Here is a 26,502-nt window from a genome sequence, read left to right on the forward strand (position 1 = left end):
CCTCTCTCTCTCTCTCTCTCTCTCTCGGAGCCAGCGCGGGACCCTCCGCGGCTCCAGAACGGGGCGGAGTCTCTGGGCACGTGCAGAGGGCAGAGTTGGCATTTGAACCCCGGGGCGTGGGCTGATGCTGTTGAAAGGAGCAACAGGACGCCTCTGCTTCGGAAAGGAAGAGGCAGGATTGGAAGAAGGGGGGAGGGGAAAACAGGTGCTTTGGGGGGGAAAGAGCATGTGCAGAGTGCAGAACTGCTGTAGCTGCCAGCGGAGTCCAGGGCCAACTGCACCTTCAAAAATATTGTGAAAGCATTTGCTCTGCCACCACTGAGCTATGATTCCAGGCCTCATAGTTACAAGGGCTGCTTTAAAATAGGGAAACTGTACTAACTCAGACCTTTGATCTATCTAGCTCAGTATCGTCTACACCATGGGTAGGCAAACTAAGGCCCGGGGGCCGGATCCAGCCCAATCGCCTTCTAAATCCAGCCTGCGGATGGTCCGAGAATCAGCATGTTTTTACTTGAGTGGAATGTGTCCTTTTATTTAAAATGCATCTCTGGATTATTTGTGGGGCATAGGAATTTGTTCATCCCCCCAAAAATATATATATATATAGTCCGGCCCCCCACAAGGTCTGAGGGACAGTGGACCGGCCCCCTGCTGAAAAAGTTTGCTGACCCCTGGTCTACACTGATTGGCAGCGTGTTCTCTAGGATTTGAGGTAGGGGATATTCTGACTCCTACCAGGAGATTCCAGGGTTTGATTGAACCTAGAACCTGCATGCAAAGCTATTGTTTAGCTACCTAGCAGCTCTAACCTACAGGACATTAGATCTGGGCTTCCAAGCAGCTCAGGCTTAGCAAAGTTCTCTCGGTTTACCCTGTTGTTTTACTGCTTTAATTTACCTCGTTTTACATTTTGCAAGCCTCTCAAGGTTAGTATAGCAGCACAGAAAAGCAGAGTACAGGTGTTAAAAGTAAACCATCTCCGTCTGCAAACACAGACTAGAAGCTTTGCAGGTCATCGATCTGAGCTACCTGATGACTCGGGTTCAGCAAGGTTCACTGCGTGATGTGAAGGAGGCAGGGAAAGAGGAGGCCAAAATGAGGAGATCAGCAAAGTGGGCGGCAGGGATGAAAAGAGCAAGAGCTTTGAATCAGGGTGTTTCCCTTTCCGCTCGCGGAGAGCTGGCAGGACAGAGGACTCTGCCGCAAGGAAGCAAAGAACCGTGGAAGTCTAAATCTGTAGTCTGTCCACTGAGCGCCTTCCTCCAAGATCTGGGATTACTGAGGATTACCCTCTTAGGCCTTCCAGATCAGATGCATTTCTCTGCCACAGCAGCAACATTGCTGGTGCGCCTTCCGCCTGGATTTGCAAGGCAAAACACAGACTGGATAAGAGGGGGGAGAGGCAAGGAAGAGGAGAGACGTGGTAGAAGTTTGCAAAATTATGCTTGGCATGGAGAAAGCAGATAGAGAAAAGTCTTTCTTCCTCTCTCGTAACACTAGATACCGTGGACATCAAATGAAGCTGAATGTTAGAAGACTCAGGACAGATAAAAGGAAGGACTTCTCCACACAGCATGGGGTTAATCTATGGAACTCACTGCCACAGGAAGCAGTGACGGCCACCAACCTGCATGGCTTCAAAGGGAGATTGGACATATCCATAGAGGAGAAGAGGGCTACCAATGGCTACTAGCCAGGATGGCTCTGCTCTGCCTTCAATGGTGGAAGGCAGCAATGGTGCTCAATACCAGTTGCAAAAAACCACAGCAGGGGAGAGAAATTTGTACTGGAGTAGAAGAGTGGGGGGGCAGGATTCACATCTGTCAATCAATGTGCCTCTTTGATCTCAGACACCAGGAAGTTTTGTTTGGTCAGAATCGAGTATACACTTCCAGAGTTAATTACTTCTGGTAAATGAGCCACCATAACCGCTAGAGGGCCGTGGAAATTTGTGTCCCAGGCTTTTTTAGACTCATCTACCCAGGTACTAGGACATGGGTGGCGCTGTGGTCTAAACCACAGAGCCTAGGACTTGCCAATCAGAAGGTCAGTGGTTCGAATCCCCGCGACAGGGTGAGCTCCCGTTGCTCGGTCCCTGCTCCTGCCAACCTAGCAGTTTGAAAGCACGTCAAAGTGCAAGTAGATAAATAGGTACCACTCTGGCGGGAAGGTAAACGGCGTTTCCATGCGCTGCTCTGGTTCGTCAGAAGTGGCTTAGTCATGCTGGCCACATGACCCGGAAGTTGTATGCCGGCTCCCTCGGCCAGTAAAGCAAGATGAGTGCTGCAACCCCAGAGTTGTCCGTGACTGGACCTAACGGTGAGGGGTCCCTTTACCTTTATCTTCACCCAGGTACTATCTGCAGCCCAAGGGGTACATTGGTTGCTAGATGTGAACTATACAGTACTGGCAATATTTTCAGCTCTCCTACCTCACAACTTGTGCTTGAATCCTGCTTGCATGTTTCCCACAGGCATCTGGTTGACTACTGTTGAGAACAGGATGCTGGACTAGGTGGGCCACGGGCCTGATCCAGCAGGGCTCTTATTATGTTCTCATGCTAGGGCAACATCTCATGACTCTGGTGCTGCACTGCAATGGGAACCCAGGATACTGCTTGATGCTGAGCCAGGCCACTAGTCCATCTAGTTCAATAGTGTCAACACTGACCGGCAGCAGTCTTTCCCCCTCCCCCAGTCCTGTTTGAAGATGCCCTTGGGGATTAAACCTGAGACTGTCTGCATGCCAAGCAGATGCCCAGCTGCTGAACTACAGCCCTTCCCCAATTTCTGCCATTCCGCACCTTTGCGAAATGTGCCCATTTGCCAGAGGAAGTGCACACACCCTCCCTGGTGAAAATAGCCACATTTTGGCACCTGGTGTGGAAAAGGAGGGGGAAACCCACAGGCACATGTGTGCAGCACATTGTTATGCCCTGCTGTGCTCCTGTTGACCTCAGCAGGGCTTGCAGAGAGGCGGCCTTCCTAGAGAATGCTGCCTGCCAGATCCCAGCAGCCTGCCTCCCACTGTGCTCTGGCCCTTGAAAACTGTGGCTCTGGGTGGATGCTTATCTACTTGCCTCACAGCAGGGCTGGCCCTTGGAGAAAGGGAGAAGCCTAGCACCATCACAGGTGACAACCCCGGCAGCATGTAAGGCTAGTTGGAAATCGGCTGCAGGTAGCAAAACACGGCAGGCAGCAAACGGCACATGGCGATGTGCTGAAAATGCAGGCACAATCTCTCCAAAGCTGCCAACGAGGGCGGCGTGCCGTAAAGAGCTGAACAGCCAGTCGGGAACTATGCAAGGAGCCTGGCATGTGGGATGCTTGCAACAGATGCTTTGGCACACAGTGCCAAGAGGGGAGCTGGCAGTAGTCACGGTTGGAGGCTGTCAATGGCAGCATTTGGAGCCCAAGCAAATCAAAGTAGCACTTGCTGGGGAAGCGGGAGAAGAAATGGCAATCAACCCTGAAGCAGGTGGCATAAATCTTCTTTTGAGCTTCACCATCCTTATCAACATCTTAAAGTTGGAGAGTTGGAAGGGACTTCCAAGGATAATCTAGTCCAATCCGCTGCAGCGCAAGAATCACAACTCAAGAATCCCCGAAACATGACCAAACAGCCTCTGCTTAAAAACCTCCAACAAAGGACATTCCACCACCTTCGGAGGTTGTCCGCTCAACAGTCCAACGGCTCTTACTTAAAGTTCTTCCTAATGTTGAGTCAGAATCTCCTTCTGAATCCACTGGTCATTTGAATCCACTGGTTCGGATCCTCTGGAGAAGAAGAAAAGACGATTGCTCCATCTTCCATGTGGCAGCCCTTCAGATATTTGAAGATGGCTCTCGTATCACCTCTGTCTTCTCTTCTCCAGGCTAAACTTACCTAGCTCCCTTCACTGTGGCTTATAAATAAGGTTTGATTGCCGGACCCTTGATCATCTCAGTCGCCCTCTCCTACACATGTTCCAGCTTGTCAATACCCTCCTTGAACTGGGGCCACCAGAACTGATCACAATACTCCAGGTATGGCCTGACTAAGGCAGACTAGAGCCGTACTATTACTTTCCTTGACCAGGATACTAGTCTTCTGTGGATGCAGCCTAGAACAGCATTAGCTTTTCTGCTGCTGCATCCCACTGTTGACTCATGTCAAGCTTGTGGTCTACTAAGACCCCTAGATACTGTCACATGTGCTACTGTCAAGTCAGGTGTCCCCCATCCTATATCCTATCCAGAGCCCTGCTGGATTAGATATGCAACAAAGGTGGAATCTAGACATATATAAAAATACACTGTGAAAATGCTCTTTTTAAAAGCGTTTTGAAAAATATATGGAATCTGCCATAAGCTCACCATCTCCATCTAGTGTCACATTTGTAAAATGCACTTAAAATGTTATATTTGCAGCTGTACAGTGGACACTCGGGTTGCGAATGTGATCCGTGCAGGATGTACGTTCGCAACCCGCAGCAGCACGTCTGCACACGGGCAGGTTGCGATTTGGTGTTCTGCGCATGCGCAAAGCGTGATTTAGCTCTTCTGTGCATGCGCGACTGCTGAAACCTAGAAGTAACCCATTCCGCTACTTCCGGGTTTTGGCGGGTGCGTAACCCGAAAAAACGCAACTTGAAGCGCCTGTAACCCAAGGTATGGCTGTATAGCTGAGTCCTGGTCTCTGACCAATGCAAATGTCCCTGTGGGCTCAAACATTCCACTGGTGTTCTGTGGAGGCTCCTGGACTCAATCTCAGTCTCAGGTGTCATCAGTGGCCAGGTTTCACAACCCTGGATCCAGCAGTGATCTGGACACAGGGACACAGCAGAGGCACCAGAGGGAGGTTCCAGGTTCTGAGCTAACCACCGGAGATGAGGAGGCTACCCTGCCTGAGGCTGTCCAACAGGAATCCCCCAAGGAAACCCTACCCCAACTACCAGGGCCCATAGGGCCAAAGCTCAGACTTGCCCCCAAGCCACCAGACATCTCCCACTGCACATCACCAGTCCAGTGGCCCAGGGAGAAGGCAGGAGAAGCTTGTGGAACAGAGGAGGCATGCCCTTCTTCAGGTGCCAGGGCTGGTTTCTGTACCACCTTCAGCTGGCTCACCGGCAGCCACCAAACCAGAAGAAGGCGGGCCTCGCCTTCAGGACACATGCTTTGCTTGCATCTAGGCTGGATTACTGCAGTGCATTCTGCATGGGGCTGCCCTTGAAGATGGTATGGAAGCTTCAATTGGGGCAGACTTGTAGGAGCCAGGCAGGGGCGCCGACTTATAAAAAATATTGGGGGGGCCCAAGACCTCCAAACCGCTGCTGCTAGGGGAACGAAAGGGGCGAGCCCCGGGCTGCCCCGACCTTAAGTGAACCTGTGAGCGCCCGCCCTTTGCGGCAGCCGATTGGCTGCCGCCATGGGCGGTGAATATTAATGAGCTAGGGGGAATCCCCGCTTCTCGCGGGGCTGACGCCAGCCCCGCGAGATTGTTGATGGGTCGAGAGCCCACAACCCCACCCCCTCTCTAGATCGGGAATGGCTTTGTTTTTCTTAAATTATTGGGGGGCGGAGCCCCCCCAAACAAATTTTTGAGGGGGCTCGGGCCCCCTCAGGCCCCATGGAGTCGGCGCCTATGGAGCCAGGTGCTCTGATCCTATCGCACTCATCCTGCACACATGATGCAGGCTGCCTGTGTGCTTCTGAGCCAAATTTAAGGTGCTACTATTGGTCTTTAAGGCCCGCAGCATTTGATTTAGTGCAACAGTTTACATACACAACGTAACACCATTAGGTTACAAAGTATAATAAAACTCAATAATCAGAAAGCATACTTTTTAACATTTGTTAAAATAAACAGGTCAGCAGATATTCAACAGTTTGATTTTGTGTGTCTGGGACCGTTAGGAGCTGAATCAGGGCATTTCATTCAGCCACCTCATTTTCACCAAATAAACATACATATTTTTAAGAAGCAATTTCACCATCATATAATGTTTGTTCTGTATGTTATTTTCATGATTATATGCTCTTTTATGCATACTTGCCCATAGCATATGCATTTTTGCACACATTACTATGCTGCCAAACGGCTTGGCAAAATTCAGAGGATTCCAAGGGAAAGTTGCATTTCAGTTCACCAAGTGCAAATGAGGTCGGTTTGCCTTTAAATGCAAACGGAATCAAATTCCTCCCCTTTCCCCTCCCCCTCCCTGTCACACCCCCTACTCATGGGATGGACCACCCTTAAGCCCAGCTTCCTGGGAAGGGAGGGAGGCTGCAGCAGCTCGTGGCTCGTGGGGGAAGAGCTATAATTATCTACAGAGGCCAGATTTTATTTTGGGAAGGATCTGGCCCGCTGCCCAGGCCTCTCTCTTCCCAACAGCCAAACCCAGCAGGGCCAGACCTGTTGCAGAGACAGGCACCCAGACTGCAGAGCAGCATTCATCTTATCCATTCCTGCAGTTGTCCCCAGACACCTTTTTCACGTAGCTTCCCATGGGAGGCAGTGAGGGCCACCAACCCAAATCGCTTTGAAAATTCATGGAGGAGAGGGCTATTGAAGGCTACTAGTCACAGTGCCTATGCTGTGGCTCCACAATCAGAGGCAGGGATGCTTATGAATACCAGATGCTAAAAACTCCAGAAGAGGAGAGGGCTTGTATTCAAATCCTATTTGCCTGTTTCCCAAAAAAAGGCATTTGGATGGCTACTATGAGAACAGGATGCTGGGATAGCTCAGTTGGCAGAGTAAAGGTAAAGGGACCCCTGACCATTAGGTCCAGTCGTGGCCGACTCTGGGGTTGCGGCGCTCATCTCGCTTTATTGGCCAAGGGAGCCGGCGTACAGCTTCCGGGTCATGTGGCCAGCATGACTAAGTCACTTCTGGCGAAACCAGAGCAGCACACAGAAACGCTGCTTACCTTCCCGCCGGAGCGGTACCTATTTATCTACTTGCACTCTGACGTGCTTTTGAACTGCTAGGTTGGCAGGAGCAGGGACCAAGCAACGGGAACGCACCCCGTCGCGGGGATTCGAACCGCCGACCTTCTGATCGGCAAGTCCTAGGCTCTGTGGTTTAACCCACAGCGCCACCCGCATCCCTTCAGTTGGTAGAGTATGAGGCTCTTAATCTCAGGGTTGTGGGTTCAAGTCCCACATTGGGCAAAACACTCCTGCATTGTAGGGGGTTGGAGTAGATGACTCTTGTGGTCCCTTCCAACTCTATGATTCCATGTTCTTATGTTCTCCACCCCTTTAAAGCCAGACTTGCTTAATATATATATATTTTAATAAACCAGCCTTCCACTTGCGTCTTTAATAGCCACCAGATGTGCAACAATTCAACAGGTGAAGCTATTCCTGGTGAATTCCATTAGTATACCTGTCAGAGTGGCACATCCACCTTGAAGCCCTCGAGCAATTCTGTGGCCTTGCATAGGCACAATTAGCCAGAAGGGGAATTAAAACAGAGGCGGCACCCAAGGGTTTTTAATATATTCAATTTTTGTTTTCAAACTTCAGGGGAGAGGAGTCCACTGGTAGGGAGACAGAAGCACAACTCTCACCTGCAAGGACAAGGGACCAGCAGACTTAAGGGTAGGGAGACTCATACATACTTTTGCAAAAAGAAAAATACTTGACTAAAGACTGAGCATGCTCAGTCACTACAGAATGTTGACTGACTGCTGAGAGGTAAAAAAACAGACAACCAGGTGGGAGAAGGAATGGAAAATGAGGCAGGAGGAAGAGATATTAAAAGGGTAGAAGGAACTGTCTTGCTGTCTAGTTCTGATTACACTTTAAAATGATCAAAACCATTTTTTAAAAAAGAAAAAAAAATCACATGAAGTTAGACACAGAGCAGAGATGCTAACTTTTGTTGTTTCTCCCTGCTCAGTCACAGGCTGGGAAAGGGGTGAGGCTCAGAGGCAGAACATCTGCTGTGCATGTTGAAAAGATCCAGAATAATAATAATAATAATAATAATAATAATAATAATAATTTATTTGTATCCCGCCGTCTGGCTGGGTTTCCCCAGCCACTCTGGGCGGCTTCCAACAGAGATTAAAAATACATTAAAACATCAATCATTAAAAAATTCCCTAAACTTCCCTTAATTTCCAGGTAGGACAGAGAGAGACCCCCTTGCCTGAAATCCAGGAGTGCCACTGCCAGTCAGCAGTGAGCTAGATGGACCAATGGTCTGACTTGGCGTAAGGCCATTTCCTACATTCCTGTGTCTCAGGACACCTGCTTTGCATCCAGAAGGCCCCAGTTTCAATCCCCAGCATCTCTAAGTAGGAGTGGGAACGATGCCAAAATGAAACCTTGGAGAGTTGCTGCCAGTCTGTGAAGACAATTCTAAGCTTTATGGGATAATGGCTCCAATACCCACACACCAAGGTTTTGTTAAGGGACCCCGTCTGAAGGGCTATATGTGATCAAGGAAATACCTCCCCCCCCCCCCCCGTGGCCGAGATCCTTATACGTTGGTACCTCGGGTTAAGTACTTAATTCGGTCTGGAGGTCCGTTCTTAACCTGAAACTGTTCTTAACCTGAAGCACCACTTTAGCTAATGGGGCCTCCCGCTGCTGCCGTGCCGCTGGAGCACAATTTCTGTTCTCATCCTGAAGCAAAGTTCTTAACCCGAGGTACTATTTCTGGGTTAGCGGAGTCTGTAACCTGAAGTGTCTGTAACCTGAAGCATCTGTAACCTGAGGTACCACTGTACCCACAAGTAAGGTATTCTATAGCTGTGATTCCTGCATTGCAGGGGGTTGAACTAGATGAACACTTAGGGTCCCTTCGAACTCTATATTTCTAGGATTTTAAGTTCCAGTGACCAATGGTTTCCAGCAACATCATTTAAGTTTCCGCCTGGTACTAGCAACGTCTGTTAATTGCCCCTTGTGATTGCTCCACTGTCAATATCTGTTCCCACCGGATGTGGCAGAGGAAGCTTCAGTTACAAGTTCCTTAATATTCATTTCCTTTTTTAAAAGTGCACTATTTTACTGTCATTAAAACTTGTCCACCCTCAGAACAGAAGTCAATTAGAAGAGAGTCTTCCTTCTGGCTAATCCTACAGCCATCAACCTTGGTGGCTTCCACAACGTATAGGAAACAAAAAGATTGGAGAGGATTCAGGCAGAAGACCAGTTGTTAAGTCAACACTGCCACCTACCGGGTAAACTCAAGATTGCTTGCATCCCATTTCTATTGACATAAGATAGAAAATGTGAGGATGAGGGCAACCAAAGACAGAAAAAGGCCTGAGACCCAAGCCTTATGAGGAACGGTGAAGGGGGTGTTTAGCCTGGAGAAGAGCAGACTGAGAGGTGATGTGATAACGCCATCTTCAAATATCTAAAGGGCTGTCACATGGAAGACATTGCAAGCTTGTTTTCTCCTGCTCTGGAAGGTGGGACTTGAACCCATGGATTCAAGTTACATGAATGGAAATTCCGACCAAACATTAGGAAGAACTTTCTGAGGGTAAGAGCTGTTCAACAGTGGAATGGACTCACTTGGAAGTTGGCAGAGGTTTATAAGCAGAGGCTGCATGGCCACCAGTCAGGGATTCTTCAGCTGTGATTTCTGAGTTGCAGGGGGTTCTTCAAGATGACCCCTTGGGTCCCTTCCAGCTCTATAATTCTGCACTTCTATGCATCTAAATGGATGCGGGTGGCGCTGTGGGTTAAACCACAGAGCCTAGGACTTGCTGATCAGAAGGTCGGCGGTTCGAATCCCCGCGACAGGGTGAGCTCCCGTTGCTCGGTCCCTGCTCCTGCCAACCTAGCAGCTCGAAAGCACGTCAAAGTGCAAGTACCGGGAGATAAATAGGTACCGCTCCAGTGGGAAGGTAAACAGTGTTTCCATGTGCTGCTCTGGTTTGCCAGAAGTGGCTTAGTCATGCTGGCCGCATGACCCGGAAGCTGAACGCCAGCTCCCTCGTCCAATAAAGCGAGATGAGCACCGCAACCCCAGAATCGGTCACGACTGGACCTAATGGTCAGGGGTCCCTTTACCTTTACCTTTATGCATCTAACTGGCCACATGGGTCCCAGTCAGACCTGTTTCCACAACTGCTCTGCATTTGCCAACTGGTCACACCTTAAGGCTGTTCAGGTTGGAAAATGAAGGGAATAAATTCGGAAGAAGATTACCTCCCTCTCTCATAACACTAGAACTCATCATGGACATCCCATGAAGCTGAATGTTAGAAGATTCAAGACACATAAAAGAAAGGACTTCTTCGTGCAATGCTGAGTTAAAAGGTGGAGCTTGCTGCCGCAGGAGGCAAAGATGGCCACTAACCCGGATGGTTTTAAAAGAAGATTAGATAAATTCACAATATGGCTATGAATGATATACTAGCCAAAATGGCTATGTTTAGCCGCCTCTGTCAGAGGCAGGACACCCCAAATACCAGCTGCTGGGAATCCCAAGTGGGGAGAATTGCCATTGGCCATTGTGAGGACTAGATGGATCCCCTTGGCCTGCTCTTCTGATGGTCTTATCTTGCAAAGGAACTGAGAGGCAACTGTTAGGATGGGCAACTAGGCAAGCGGCCCTGGCTATGAAACAGTATCCCTGAGTGCATCATCATCATCATCATCATCATCATCATTATTATTATTATTATTATTATTGGTATGAGAGCCAGTGTGGTGTGGTGATCAGTGTCAAGCTAGGTCCTGGGAGATCAGTGTTTGAATGATGCTCACTGGGTGACCTTGGGCCAGTCATGCCCTCTCAGCCTAACCTACTCATAGAGTTGTTGTGAGAGCCTAATAGTCATTTACACCTCCACCCCACCCCCACCTGGAATAAATAAATAAAATAAATAAATCCTTTTTACTTGTCAGCCACTTGTCACACAATAGATGATATCCAGGTGACTTACAACGCACCTCTGAGTGCCAGCATAGCCCGAAAATACTTTAGAATAAAAACACACGCAGCTCATTGAAATCCACAAATCCCCCCCAATGGCAGGGACAAGGTTCAGCAGCCCAAACTCACAGCAAACGGCATCGTCATAGCCCAACAAAGGTCTAGGAGTGGGGGCAGATAAGATGTCAAGGACAGCACCAGGCAGACCTCACTGGGAAGAGAGTGTTCTACAGGCAGGGAGCCACAACCAAAAAGGCTCTGCTCTTGCTTGCCGTCACCCTCTGAGTCTCCACTTAAAGGAAGCACCCAGAGAAGGGTGTCAAGATGCCTAATGTACTCTCTGACTAAAGGGAGAGCCATCCGTTAGTCAGATATGCACAAATGATGAATCCGCACAGAATAACTTTCTGAGAGTTCAACTTTCCCCCTTCCAAGGTCTCCAATGATGGGTGGGAGACGGAAGCTGGGAGGTGACCTTTAGTAACATGAATTGCATCTGGTTCCCAAAGTGGGTGTTTGCACCCCCTGGGGGGCGTGGGATTGCCAAGGCAGGTGCTAAGAGGCGGGGGGAGGCACTGGAGCTAGTATCCCTGGATCCTCAGTTCTGTTGAATTAATTCGACCAAATAGTTCTAATTCGCTTTTGATTAGATGTGCAAAGAATTGTTACCATTTTGAATTGTGTTCTGTTATGATCTTCCTTGCCATCCGTGATTCTGAATAACACTTTTTAAAGGTTTGGCGCCCTAGGGATGAGTTTAGGGAACCAAAAGCTTGGGGACCACACCTAAAGTGTGATTTTTAAGGGTAAGACCATTAGTATTTTGAGGTCTACTTTTAATCCACCCTGTACCTCCTGAATAAAAGAGCAGACCTTACCTCCCTCGAGGGGGTTGGGTCCAATCCAACTGGGCAGGCAAGTCACTCAAATATTAAACTGCTGAAGGGAACGTCACACAGAGGGTCCCTCTTACCTCTTCATCTGGTGGGTTCAAGGAGGCATCGTCCCAAGCAGGGAAGAGGTTGGAGAGATGGGCGGTGAGGAGGTGGCAAGGACGAGAAAGAGAAGGGACCAAATTAGTACAGCGTCACACCCAAGAGCTAAGCAGAGGGGCTTTGTGGGAGTTTCAGAATCCCCATGGCTGTCAGGACGGATGCATTTGGGCGACCAGGGAGAGCTGGCTCATTCTCCTCCCCCCCATGAGAAACACCCCCCACCTATCCATTGCATCCATCCCAAAATACATCCATCTGAGTCCAGGGAATCCCAACAGCTGTGGCGCTTCCGGTGCAAACACAAAGTTCCCAAATCAGCTGAGCCACCATCAGTGCCTGACTTTGCCCCCTAGTAATCCTAGATCTGGCCGCTGCCCTGCAAGGCTCCATCCTATGATCTCCCAGACTCTGCCCTTTGATTTCAGCTGGAGGGAGAAGGAAGGGGGATGCGATGTGGGGAGGACTGCCCCGGGTGTCACCACTGAGGGGGGTGACAAAATGCCGGGCGGCATTCACCACGGGGCCTGCAGCACGCCCAAGCCACGTGTCTCTCCTGGGAGTGACGCTGCGGCTTGGGCACCCACAGGCTCCAAATAGTCCGCCTACCGTCTCCCCCTCAGTTGTAGGGCGGCTGAGTGGGAGGAGGCAGGCAGACTCCTTGGAGGCCCCATCCCTGGGCACAGGACACACACACTGCCCCAGGCGCCCAACAGGCTTGCTCCGCCACTGTCCAGCCACCAAAGATATGGCAACTCTTAGCATTTGTGTCATTATTATGATGACTACTAGTATTACTAATAGTGGTATTGTTTTAGTCGTCGTTGCTATTAATGAGATGACGATGATGATTGAATTATTATAGTTCCACCCATGTACAAGGCTCTGTACACAATTAAAATAAGAAATTCCACCGTGGAGGGTATGCAGCCCCAAACAACAAATTTAAACAATAAAAAATCAATGCTTTAAAATGTGTAATTCACAATCCACAGCACCGTGTATAATAAAACTCACTAACCAGCCCCAAAGGCCTTAGGAAAAAAAGATGAGTTTTAAAAAGAGACTTAAACATATGAAGTGAGGGGCAGCCCACAAATGTTCCAGAAGACGATTCTAAAGATAATGGGAGAATGAACATTGCTGACCAGTCCTGGCCTTTTGACCACCCTTCAGTGCTGCTCCTGTCTTCCCTTAATCATGCCACTCTGAGCCACAGGAAATTCTGGGTAAATTCAGAATTGCTGGCTCTGAGTGACTGATTGGCTAATACCATTACCAACATAAGAAGAACCCTGCAGGATCAGGCCCATGGTCCATCTAGTCCAGCACCCTGCTCTCCCAGTGGCCGACCAGATGCCCCCAATGGGAATCCCACAAGCAGGACTTGAGTGTAACAGCATCACTCTCCCCTACAACCTAATTGTATGTTGCAAATCAGTTTCTGGTTTTCGTGGGGGGTGGCAGCAAGCAACGAGGATTCTGTCTTAGCATTTCCAGAGGGCCAGACATCTGCTTACAGAGAAGACAATGGAAAACCTTGTGGCGCCTTGAATGTTGGAAGATTCACGGAATACTGAATCCAATACAGTGGTACCTCGGGTTAAGTACTTAATTCGTTCTGGAGATCCATTCTTAACCTGAAACTGTTCTTAACCTGAAGCACCACATTAGCTAATGGGGCCTCCCACTACCACTGCGCCGCTGGAGCATGGTTTCTGTTCTCATCCTGAAGCAAAGTTCTTAACCCGAGGTACTATTTCTGGGTTAGCGGAGTCTGTAACCTGAAGCGTCTGCAACCTGAAGTGTATGTAACCCGAGGTACCACTGTACAGTCATACCTCAGGTTGAATGTGCTTCCAGGTTGAGCGCTTTCAGGTTGCACTCCACGGCAACCCGGAAGTAACGGAGCACATTACTTCTGGGTTTCGCCACTCACGCATGCGCAGATGCTCAAAATGACATCACGCGCATGTGCGGAAGAGGCAAAACACGACCCACGCACATGCAGGCGCGCCATTGCGTCTTACGTTCCATTCAGGATGCGAACGGGGCTCAGGAGCGGATCCTGTTCGCATCCCGAGGTACCACTGTACTTAATGTTGGGAGATTTAGGGAAGACAAAATAAAGCCCTTCTTTGCACCATGCATAAACTATGGAACTTGCACCTGCAGGAGGCAGTGATGGCTACCAACCTACAAGGCTTTAAAAGAGGATTAGGCCAATTTATGGAGGAAAAGAAAGCTATTGGTGGCTACTATCCATTGTGGCTCTACTCTGTCTCCACAGTCAGAGGCAGCAATGCTTCTGAATACCACTTGCTAGAAACCACAGGAGGGGAGAGGGCTCAGGTCCTTTTTTTCAGGTTTCCCATTTGGCCTCTGTGAGAACAGGATGCTGGACCAAATGAGCCATTGGTTTGATCCAGCAGGCTTTCATTGTGTCCTTATGTCCTCCAGCCCACCTGTGGTGTGAATCAGTGGAGGAATGACAGGGTTTTAATGGGCCGTGCTTGTGCACTAACCAGGGGAGGGGCAAACCTGTCCAGTGGCGTAGTGTGGGGGGTGCAGGAGCGGCCGGCCGCACCGAGCGCAACATCTGGGGGTTAGGGTTAGGGGGCGCAAATCCACGGGTTAGGGGGCGCAAATTACTTGCCTTGCCCCGGGTGCTGACAACCCACGCTACGCCTCTGAACCTGTCAATGTTAGTTTTTCTCTGCTTGTTATCTTTATCTATGTTATTATTTAGTGCATCCCTACGCAACCTTCTTCTCCAGGGAGTGAATGGTTCTCCCTTCTCCTCTCACTTAATCCCCACAACAACCCTGTGGGGCAGTGGCTGGCCCCCAAGTTCACCACCCAGTGAGTTTTGTGGTCAAGTTAGCCTACCTCACAGGGTTGTTGTTGGCATTAATTGAAGAAGAGGGAGACCCACATGCATGCCACCTTGAGCGCCTCAGAGAAAAGGGTGGAAATAAATAAATGTACGTGAACGTCAAAGAACATTTGCCACTAAAATGAAAGGGACGGGAAAGAAACAATGACTCTGCACAGGCTAACAATAACAAAGAAAAAATGTCTACAGCCAAGGCCTGCAAGGGGGGTGCATCAGATATAATGAAGAACCTCAAAATGTTTGGCAATTCTTTGGTAAGTCCTCTGCTGTTAATGAAGAATTTAGGGTCTCTTCTATAGAATACAGTGGTACCTCAGGTTAAGTACTTAATTCATTCTGGAGGTCCATACTTAACTTGAAACTGTTCTTAACCTGAAGCACCACTTTGGCTAATGGGGCCTCCTGCTGCTGCCACGCCACCGGAGTACAATTTCTCTTCTCATCCTGAAGCAAAGTTCTTAACCTGAAGCACTATTTCTGGGTTAGCAGAGTCTGTAACCTGAAGCATATGTAACCTGAAGCGTATGTAACCCAAGGTACCACTGTATTGATTCAGCTGCTGTGTAATGGGACATGCTTCTCTTCTGATAGAAATTTATTTTTTATTGTGTTTATTTCCCGCCTTTTTCTCTGAGGAGTTCAAGGCGGTGTGCACATGGCCTCCCCCTTCTCATTTTATCCCCACAACAACCCAGTGAGGTAGATTTGGCGGAGAGCCAGTGATGGGCCCAAGGTCACCTAGTGAGTTTCACCGACAGGTGAGGATTCGAACCCCGGTCTCGCCCAGGCCCTAGACTGACATTCTAAGCACCGTGCTGAACTGGTTCTCTATGATGCCAATGGCACAGTCTCAATGTGCATTTTACTTGGAAGCCCTGCTGTGTCCAGTGGGGTTTACTCCTAAGTCAGGATCCCGGCACGACTTGAGACTCCCCAATTGCTAGTCAAGCAGCAGCGAATGGAATAACTAGAAAACGGACAACGTCTTGCCGGAAGGAGCAGCAAGTTTTTGTTAATCTGTGACACCGAACACACACCCTGATTTGGCCCTGGTCCTACATCTTCAGGGCTTGCAGGAAAAGGATCCCAGGAAGGGACAATTTCAGGAAAGGCCACAGAGCCATTTCAGCACAGACACACAATGACAAATCAAAACGGGAACTCTGTTTTTTCCCCCTTCCCTCTCGCCCCCTGGGATTGCGCTCCAAAAACACCCACCTTTCAGCCACCAGAGAACGTCCGTGTGCATCTCGTCCGAGACATCTAGAACAGAGGAAGAGGGGAAGAGGCATTAGGAGCTGCAGTGCAGCATCTGAGAGGCAGGAGGGAAGCCAGCCAGCCAGCCTGGGGATCCTGCTTGCGGGATAATTTTTATTGGCCAGGCTCCTGAACTCAGGAGGAGAAGAAGGAGTCAAAGGCTGGCGTCCGCACCACCTCCCTGCCCGGGGAGGGGGGGCACTCTGGCGAAGCCGAGCCCACAGTGGTGGCAGGGAAGGTGGCAGAGGCCCCACGCCTTTCCCAGGGGCGACCTTGGGGGTCTTGCGTCTCCCACAAGCTGTTCTGCCCCTCGAAAGCCGAGAATCAGGGCCTTGTTTTGGCTCGGATCTAGCCCTGCTACAAGCAAACAGAGCCAGCGGCTTGCATGAGGGTTTGGGAGAGGGATATATGTGAGGGCTCCCCAAGATATTGTCGGACGCCAATTCACCCCCAAACTTTGGGCATGCTGTCCCCTGGGGCTGGTGGGATGTAGGGAAATTGACCTTTCAGCGGGGCAGCGTCTATTTTCTGGAACTCCCTGCCTTCTGACATCAGGGGGCGCCAGTGCTCTCCTCTTTTTGGTGCCTGCTAAAAGCGTTTTAGTTTAGGCAAGCTTACCCAGGCAGGTAGAATGCTGATGGACGTTTTGATCTGTTTTTGGTTTATTGCTGGTTTTGATTCTTTTAAAATGTTTTAAAGAGTTGGTTTCACTGATAATTTTATTGCTTTACAGTGGTCCCTTGGTTTTGAAAGGCCTTGGTACTCAAACAACTTGGAACCCAAACACTGCAAACCTGGAAGTAAATGTTCCGGTTTGCGAAGTTTTTTTGGAAACCGAACATGCTTCGTTTTGAGTGTTACGCTTCTAATTTGAGTGCCACACTTCTGTTTTGAGTGTTACACCAAGGTTTGTCTCAGCGTTTTTTGTTTTTGTGGCTCTTTTTTGTGACTGTGTGGAACCCAGTTCAGCTACTGATTGATTGGTTGTGTGACTGCAGTACATTGTTTATTGTTTTCATTTTATGGATCAATGGTCTCATTAGAAATTCATGTTAAATTGCTGTTTTAGGGGTTGTTTTTAAAAATCTGGAATGGATTAACCCATTTTGCATTACTTTCTATGGGACAGTGCGCCTTGGTTTTGGAACGCTTTGGTTTTGGAACGGACTTCTGGAACGGATTAAGTTTGAGAACCAAGGTACCACTGTATTCTGTTTGTAAACTGCCTTGAGGGTTTAATTTTGTTTTTACAAAATAAATAAGTAATAAAAACAGCAACAGCAACAGTAATCTTCCCCTCTTGTCTCTTCCAGGCCCCCTCCAAACAAGGATGCATTGGCCCCACCTGCCATTGCCTCTAGCGCCCCCTAGTGTCAGACTCCATGCTTTACACACACATACACAACCATTCCAAATGGGCAGCAGCTGCCACTGGTGACAAAGCAACCTGCTTGGCATGCAGAAGGTCCTCAGTTCAATCCCTAAGGAAATCTCCAATTAATGTTACGCTGCCCTGTGACCCTGTCTCAGCTGACCTAAGTGAGTGCCGTATGTAGGGGCTGTGCTCGGGAGAGGTGGAGAAATCCCATCCTTTCCTCATTTTAAGGTGGAGCCACCTGATTCGCACTTCCCAAATCAACATGCCTACCAAAACACAGTTCATCTTACAAAATTCACATTTCTCCGAAATTTGCAATGCATTTCTCCATCCAAGCGACATGTGCAGAAGTGCATGTACTTGGTGCAGTAAATCGTGCATTAAAAGGCATATGTCCGGCACAATGACATCAAGAAATGCATTTGATATGGGGAAGTTGTTTTGCCAAAATGGGTATATTATGCAATATTAAATGCGAAAAGGTGTACATTGGGAGGAAATCACAGTAAAATGCTTGTGAATTTTCATGGTTTTTTTTTTTTTTTTTTAATGCAAACTGTGAAAATGTGGAATGAGAGAGATTGAAAAGGACATTTCAGTATTTTTTTCTGCCTTGCCCTTAGCTGAACAGGAACTGGACTGAGAGCCAGCACTACCATAAGGCAGGTTGAGACAGCGACCTTGGGCAGCCATTTTTCCACACAGGGCTGAGCGAAGGCCTTCTGTTGACTGAATTTATACCCTGCCTTCTTCCCAAAGGAGCCTGAGTGGGGAGAAGGTGGTGCCAACCTCCAAACTCGCGTATGGAACTCAACTGGACAGGCAGTGGGATCCTTCTTCAGAGTGAGGCAGCAGCCTCAGGCGGCAGGTGTCGTAGGAGTGGCAAACAGCAGTCCTGCAACCCTTCCTCCTGCGCCCCCTAAGCTGCCCTCCTACCTCAGGCGCAGTTGGGGATGTTGTCAAAATAAGAGTCATTTGTGAGTCCAGTCAGATTGTCGAATTGGGGCAGATGTTATCTTGTCCTTTGCCTCAGGTGGCAAAATGTATTGGACCAGCCCTCACCAGGTCTGATGACTGCACTACTGTGTCCAGCCCTGCCTAGCTCAGCACTGGCCACTCTGACTGGCAGCAGCACCACCTCTTCAGAGTTTCAGGCAAAGAAACCTACCTAACTGGGGACACCAGGAATGGAACGTAGGACCTTCCACATGCAAACAGGTAATCATAGATTTGCAGAACTGGCAGGGACACAAAGGGTTATCTAATCCAGTGTTTCCCAACCTTGGGCCTCCAGCTGTTTTTGGACTACAACTCCCATCATCCGTAGCTAGCAAGACCAGTGGTCAGGGATGATGGGAATTGTAGTTCAAAAACAGCTGAATGCCCAAGGTTGGGAAACACTGATCTAATCCAACCCCTTACAATGCAGTAATCACAGTTAAAGCTGATTTCATGTTTTTTATTATTTATTAATTATTATTATTATTATTATTATTATTTTGAAACTAATGGGGTGGAGGGGGGGCTTTTTATTTCATCTTTGCAAATCCACCTTGCCTCTGATGAGCGCAGCCTCCTCTGCCCTCCTCAAGGGGGGGCCCAGCCTGGTGGCACGAGATGCAGCCCAACAGACTCCTGCAACATACCCACAAAGAAAGCACTAAACCTCAGGGGATCCTTCCCTCGTCGCAGGTTGATGAGGTCATCGGCCTCGCTGCTGGGGCCCACACACTGCGGCCTCTGGTCCAGGTGGGCAGGCGACTCTTCAAAACGCGCTGTCTGTCTTGGCAGGTCTTGGCTCGAGGTGGAAATGGCATCCTGCGGCAAACCCAAGGCTTCCTCCCCAGGAAAAGCCACCATGACCTTTGCTGGGTCCGGAGCCGGTGGGCTGCTTAACATCTCCCTCAAGTCTGGAGCTAAGCTGGAACAAGGCTTCTCCCTCAAATCTGGAGCTGGCAAGCTGCAGGGCTTCTCCCTCCAATCCAGAGCTAAGCTGGGACGCTTCTCTCCGAAGTCTGGAGCTGGTAGGCTGAGGTGCCTGTCCATCACATCCGGGGTGGGAGGGCTGGAGCCTGGCTGGAGCAAAGGCCACCAAGTTGACTGAGGCCCAAACTTGCTTAAGGGCCTTGGAGGCAAGAGTCCCCAGTTCACGGTGGCCTCTGGATCCGACAAGGGCCTGGGTCTTGCTATGGTGGCGGTGGTGGGCTGAAGAGAACCTCTCGGAACCTGATGGGCATCGAGGCCAGGCTCTGACTGGGTCCAAGCTGGCCCAAGGCTCCCGTGCTGTGGGGTCTCCCTGACGAGGGAGCCCCTGTGTGGAATATCAGTCCCTGGGGGAGCGGACCGACTGAGGGCTGCCTCCATTTCTTTATGAAAAGGGCACCTGTACTCAGATTCGTTCTCTGGATGAGAAGCAGGTCTGTAGACAAGCTGGAATTCTTGCGGCAGAGAGTCAGGCCAGGGGGGCACACGAATGGTGGATTTGGGGACTGTTTGGAGGGAGGTCCTCTTGGCTTCAACATCTTTCAGCAAGGAGACCCTTCTTGCCTCAGGCTCCTGAGGGACGGATCCCCTTGGGGCTGGTTCGAGCCAGGCTTGGAGGGAACTTTTTCTCTGTTCGGCGGTGGAAAGGGGTTGCTGGCCAGGTGGCTCATGCCCCAGGGAGAGAGCCCGCTTCCAAGCATCCTCCATCTCCTGGTGGATTGGGCAGCGATACTCAGATTCATACACAGGGTGGAGGGAAGGCCTGTAGATGGCCTGGATTGGTTCAGACCTTGCCTGGAGGGAGGTCCGCTTCGCGTCTGGCTCCCTGGGAGGAGAGCTCCTTCGGCGGGTGGGTTCAGGGGGTGGTTCAAGGGTACCCCGCCTCGGATCTGGCTCCCTGGGAGGAGAGCTCTTCCGGTGGGTGGGTTCTTGAGGGGGCTCATGGGTGCCTCGCCTTGCGTCTGGCTCCCTGGGAGGAGAGCTCCTTCGGCGGGTGGGTTCAGGGGGCGGTTCAAGGGTGCCCCGCCTCGGATCTGGCTCCCTGGGAGGAGAGCTCTTCCGGCGGGTGGGTTCTTGAGGGGGCTCATGGGTGCCTCGCCTTGCGTCTGGCTCCCTGAGAGGAGAGCTCCTTCGGCGGGTGGGTTCAGGGGGCGGTTCAGGCGTGGCCCCCCTCATGTCTGGCTCCCTGGGAGGAGAGCTCTTCCGGCGGGTGGGTTCAGAGTGCGGTTCAAGAGAGCTCCTCCTTGCTTCGGCCTCTGTGGGGAGAGGAAGCGCCAACCACACCTCTGCTTGAGGAGAGTCGCTCTTTGGGAAAACGGAGACCTTGTAGGCTGGCTCCGTCTGGGTCCACTCGTCCTTGGGGTTGGGGACATGTTTGCGGATGAGTTTCCGAGGTGGCTGGCAGGTGTCCTGTGGTCCCAATTCCAGTGCCAGCTGAGGAAACGCCTTGGGCACCTGAAAGGATTCCCTCTTTGGGGGATTTACTCGTGCAGAATCCTCCTTGGGACTCGCCATAGGCCTCAGATAGCTCTGGGTTGTCACCTGGGGCAAGTCACTCGGATTTGGGGAGATGGGGATGCATCTGTTGTCTACTTGGGTTCTCCCTATTCTGGATGCAGCCCGGGACCTCTGGTAGATTTCCTCCCGTTGCGAATTGAGGCTCTGTTGCATCGCCACCAGCATCTGGCTGTTCGTCATGGTGAGCTGCCCCGGCTGGATGGAACACTTGCCGCACCGGTAGTCCACCACCGGCTGAGGGGAGATGTTCCGGATGGACGTCCTCCCTCTCTGCGGAGGACCCCCGAAGGAGAGCTCGTTTTCTTCCTGACACCCTGACCTCAAGGCAGGTCCCTGGGAGAGCTCACTCGCTCGGCGGGATGAGGTGCCAGCTGGAAGTTCGCCCCCTTTTGGCGAGGAGGTCCTGCTCCAGAAAGCGTCGCTTCCTCTGTAGGGAGAATTGTTCCGCGGAAGGTCACCCGGTTGTTGGTAGAACGAATTCTCGGAGACCCCACTCCCTCTCCGCAGAGAAGGGCCCGGAACGGGGTAGTTTGGCCCTCTTGGAGCAGACGGCCTTCGGGGTTCCTCGGCTCCCCTCTGAGAAAGGGTTCCCTGGGAGACCTCGCTTCCCTTCCGTGAAGAGGCAGCTGGCGGAACGGACAGTCTCCGGGGAGCCTCACTGACGCTCCCCCTCTGGGGCAATGCATTCTGGGACAGTTCACTTCCTCGCCGAGGGGAGGAGCTCTGGCCTGCATCGCTCCCTCTGGGGGGCGAGGAGCTTCTCAGAAACTCACTGGCTCTCTGAGGGCTGCTCCCTCGATGGGACCGGGTGCCGGAGGCTCCTTCTTGTCGAGGGGACGTGTTCCTTTGGGTCTCTCTGCTTCGCCGGGGAGAGCCCTGGCGGGGCTCTTGGGCTACGTTGGCTGGAACAGGCAGAACCATCCTGGCGGGCGACCCCTTCTCATTGGAGCCCATGGCGCCGCTGGCTTCCCCTGGTCCTCCTCCGTTGGGGCACAAGCCCTGCCGGCAGTGCTAAGCACAGGTGATCTTGGGCCCTCCATAAAGCACCTGGTTGTTCTGGGAGCATCTTCAAGGGCCCCTCCATTTCCTCAGCTCGGCAGGGTCCTGGCAAGATCACAAAGCCGTGATGTCATCCTGCTGGACTGTGATGTCATCAGACACAACCCTGAGGACCTGCCTAGAAGCCATGGCCTCCTCTCCTATGCACGGCCCTTCAAAGCACTGCATCTCTCTGACCCTGCAATGTTGGCCCTGCATCCCCAGGTCCAAAATGATGACATTTCCCTGCAGGTCTGAACAACTTTAAAATAACTCTGTTCCCAGGGCTTTTTTTCAACCAGGACTTACCGGAACTGAGTTCCGGCTCCTCTCAGGTGGGCACCATTGCCAGGATGGCGTTCATGGTGAGTTCCCTCTTTTAATAGAAAAATAGCAGTGACTGTTCCAGAGCTTAGAGACAGTTGAACAGACGCCTTTGAAAGGTGGTGGACTTCTCCTTCCTTGGAGGTTTTTATGCAGAGGCTGGATGGCCATCTGTCATGGATGCTTTACGTGTGATCCCTGCATTGTGTTGTTGTTGTTGTTGTTTAGTCGTTTAGTTGTGTCCGACTCTTTGTGACCCCATGGACCAGAGCACGCCAGGCACTCCTGTCTTCCACTGCCTCCTGCGGTTTGGTCAAACTCATGCTGGTAGCTTCGAGAACACTGTCCAACCATCTTGTCCTCTGTCGTCCCCCTTCTCCTTGTGCCCTCCATCTTTCCCAACATCAGGGTCTTTTCCAGGGAGTCTTCTCTTCTCATGAGGTGGCCAAAGTATTGGAGCCTCAGCTTCACGATCTGTCCTTCCAGTGAGCACACAGGACTGATTTCCTTCAGAATGGTTTGATCTTCTTGCAGTCCACGGGACTCTCAAGAGTCTCCTCCAGCACCATAATTCAAAAGCATCAATTCTTCGGCGATCAGCCTTCTTTATGGTCCAGCTCTCACTTCCATACATCACTACTGGGAAAACCATGGCTTTTACCCTGCATTGTAGAGGCCCTATCATTCTAAGATGGCAGTAACTAAAGCACAACCTTTAAAAAGATGCCAGTTTTGAACAACACCGGTCCATGCACTAGAACAGGGGTGATGAACCTTATGCCCGATGGCTGAATGTGGCCCTCCGGGCCTTTATGTTTGGCCCTCAGAGTGCTCCCCAACCCAAACCCCTCAATGGACCTGCTTTTGCCTGGCTAGAATGCATCGTTGAATTCTGTTCTTACTCTTTTTTCGTCTGGATGGAGGACTGCCTGTGGGTGTGTAGACACTAGCCTATTATACAAAGGTAAATTTTGCCTTTGCTGCTCCACCCATTTTTTCCTCTGGCCACACCCACCACTGGCAGGTGGCCCTCGGGAGGTTGCCCAGAGGGGAATGTGGCCCTCGGACTGAAAAAAAATTGTTTCCCCATACTATAGGAAGAGAGCAAAGCTAACAGAGATTCAGCCCAAACTACTGGTAACATTTAAGATAAATGCCTTAGAATCACTGAATTGTAGAGCTGGGACCAACAGGGTCATCTAGCCCAACCCCTGCAGTGCAGGAATCACAGTCTCCATTTGCCGGGTTCCTGGAAAGTGTTCCAAAGAGATGGGGTCACCACCAAAAAGGCACTGCAGCTGCATTTCCCTACACTTACTGTGGCAAAACGATGGAAGCACTTAGGTGGCCTGGCAGGTGGAGAAAGCACCCTCCTAAACCCCAGGCTTCACAATCTGTGCTTTTTTCTCACAACAACCCTGCGAAGTGGGCAATGCAGTTATTCCCACTATACATGTGTGAATTGAATCTGTGTGTTAATTGCTCATTGACCGACTGTATATTATTAGTAATTTTATAGTAATATTATTACTATTATGAAGTTGTAACCTACTAAGTTCTACTCAGAGTAAACCCATTCAAATTAAAAGACCTAAGTTTATCATGTTGTTAATTCCAGTGAATCCGCTCTGAGTAGAACTCAATTGGAGACCACCCATTATTATTCTTTTTTTAAAAAAAATAGAAAAAGTGAAAAACTAAGTTTCACAAGAAAGAAAAAGCATCCAAGAACAAATGAAGATGCACGGTAGGTAACCACCCTTAAATAATAATTTTTAAAAAAACCCCTTTTTAAAAGTCCACAGCCAAATTAAAAGCCGAGACCAGCAAAGTTCAATACTTAGTAGAATACCATCATTGATGTTTAAAGAAGATTTACTGCAAACACCTGGAGACGATCTTATCATTTATTTGTTGGTTTATTGATTTATTTATCATTTTACTATGTTAATCTAGCGCCACTCACTGGTTGGATCCCTGGCTTTCACCTAACCAGCAACCACAGCTTCTGACATTGCTCTTAACCAGCAGGAGGCGCCCTCACAAGAGCTGAGCATCAGGCGATGATGAGAATCTTCAAGGAAGATCAGCACAAGTCCAAGACTTTTCTGTGGAGACTGTTTACCCCAAGGCTGGCTGGCCCATTCAGGCCCCAATATCACCACAGGAAAGTGTACATTTGAATTTAAACTGCTATGAGGTTTTTTTTTCCAAAAACAACAAAACATTGGTTTTGTTTGTAAATTTTTAAATGTAACTTGCTTTTAATGTTGTTTTTTAAAAGATATTTTAAATGACTATTTTAGACTGCATTGAAAACCACTGAGAGGCCTTTTGTCCTAGTAAGCAGAATATAAATTTTGTTAGATTTTGAACTGTTTTTATTAGCTGTATTTTAATAGATTTGCTTTCTACATTGCATTAAATCTATTAGAGTTTAATTACTTTTAAACAATTACCTACATGCCTTTAGCTTTTTGTATTCCCCACCCCCACCCCCGGTTGCTTAAATTTGTGTAAGCCGCCTTGAGTCGCAATCTGGGAAGAAGGCAGGATATAATGGAACATAATAAATAATAAAGATCAAGATCAAATACCCAAAAAAAAGCTTTCCTTCCTGTCTCTTTTACAAACTATCTCACAAATCCTGCCCCGACTGAGTGTGTGTCCCCCTCTGTGTAGAATCGTAGAATTGTAGAAGTGGAGGGAACCTAAAGGGTCATCCAGTCCAACCCTCTGCAATCCAGGAACTGGTGTGATTGTGGTGTTGTTGTTGTTGTTTAGTCGTTTAGTCGTGTCCGACTCTTCGTGACCCCATGGACCAGAGAACGCCAGGCACTCCTGTCCTCCACTGCCCCCCGCAGCTTGGTCAGACTCATGCTGGTAACCTCGAAAACACTATCCAACCATCTCGTCCTCTGTCGCCCCCTTCTCCTTGTGCCCTCCATCTTTCCCAACATCAGGGTCTTCTCCAGGGAGTCTTCTCTTCTCATGAGGTCTCAGCTTCAGGATCTGTCCTTCCAGTGAGCACTCAGGGCTGATTTCCTTCAGAATGGAGAGGTTTGATCTTCTTGCAGTCCATGGGACTCTCAAGAGTCTCCTCCAGCACCATAATTCAAAAGCATCAATTCTTCGGCGATCAGCCTTCTTTATGGTCCAGCCCTCACTTCCATACATGATTGTGGTATGAATGTGTAAATGCACCAGTGGCATGCCTAAGGAGTGTTAAGTAGCCACGGCTACTTCTGACCACACCTACTGCTGGGATGTGGGCCCCGGAGGGCTGGGGCAGCAAGAAGATTAAGGTGCGCACATTCAGATGTTGCTCTTGAGGGGTGCGAGATCAAGGTATGAACACACAAGCGTGAGCTTCTTCTAACCCCAGGAAACTAACTCTGGTTGGGCCAAGGCTGAAAAGAGAGTCTGTGGGGCTTTGATCTGAAGGCCCTGAGAGAGATGGGGCTTTGATCTGAAGGCCCTGAGAGTAGCCCAGTGCTTTATCGCTAAGCATACAGTTATTCTCTTTCATCACCAGGGTGCAACCACTAAAAAAGCCCTGCTCACAAGTGCCCTCCCACCTCTAATCTCACATCACCTAGAACCTAATAACACCAGCTAGGTCAAGCCAAAAGTCCAGCATCCTGTCGCTCAAGTATTAACGTCAAACAAATGCTCACTGTAATCCTCCTTACAACGACCCTGAGAGGCTGCTCCATCTTGCAGCTACAGGGAGGAATTGGGGTTGAGCTTCTGGCCACCGAGGGACGTGGCTGGCACTGTGGGTTAAACCACAGAGCCTAGGGCTTGCCGATCAGAAGGTTGGCGGTTCGAATCCCCTTGACGGCGTGAGCTCCCATTGCTCGGTCCCTGCTCCTGCCAACCTAGCAGTTCAAAAGCACATCAAAGTGCAAGTAGATAAATAGGTACCGCTCCAGCGGGAAGGTAAACGGCGTTTCCGTGTACTGCTCTGGTTCGCCAGAAGCAGCTTAGTCATGCTGGCCACATGACCCAGAAGCTGCACGCCGGCTCCCTCGGCCGGTAAAGCGAGATGAGTGCCGTAACCCCAGAGTCGGTCATGACTGGACCTAATTGTGAGGGGTCCCTTTACCTTTACCTTCTGGCCTCCGAGCTACAACTCAGTTCCTAGTCTTCATTTTTGCAGGATTATTGTTTTCTCCAAAGAGGTCACAAGAGGAGCCCTGTAGCCGGATGAAGCCAAAAGGCCA

At 49.9% G+C, this 26,502-nt stretch overlaps 1 protein-coding gene across 1 annotated transcript; it reads right to left on the reverse strand.

The window, feature by feature from the left end:
* Nucleotides 1–18,985: 18,985 nt before the first annotated feature.
* Nucleotides 18,986–22,312, reverse strand: LOC307203602 (uncharacterized protein). The gene has a single exon (XM_079954510.1). The coding sequence runs from the start codon at nucleotides 21,866–21,868 to the stop codon at nucleotides 19,001–19,003; it is 2,868 nt and encodes a 955-aa protein (XP_079810636.1). The 5' UTR covers nucleotides 21,869–22,312; the 3' UTR covers nucleotides 18,986–19,000.
* Nucleotides 22,313–26,502: the final 4,190 nt, after the last annotated feature.

This window comes from Podarcis cretensis (genome assembly GCF_951804945.1).
Source record: "Podarcis cretensis genome assembly, chromosome: 15".
In the NCBI taxonomy this organism is placed as follows: domain Eukaryota; kingdom Metazoa; phylum Chordata; class Lepidosauria; order Squamata; family Lacertidae; genus Podarcis; species Podarcis cretensis.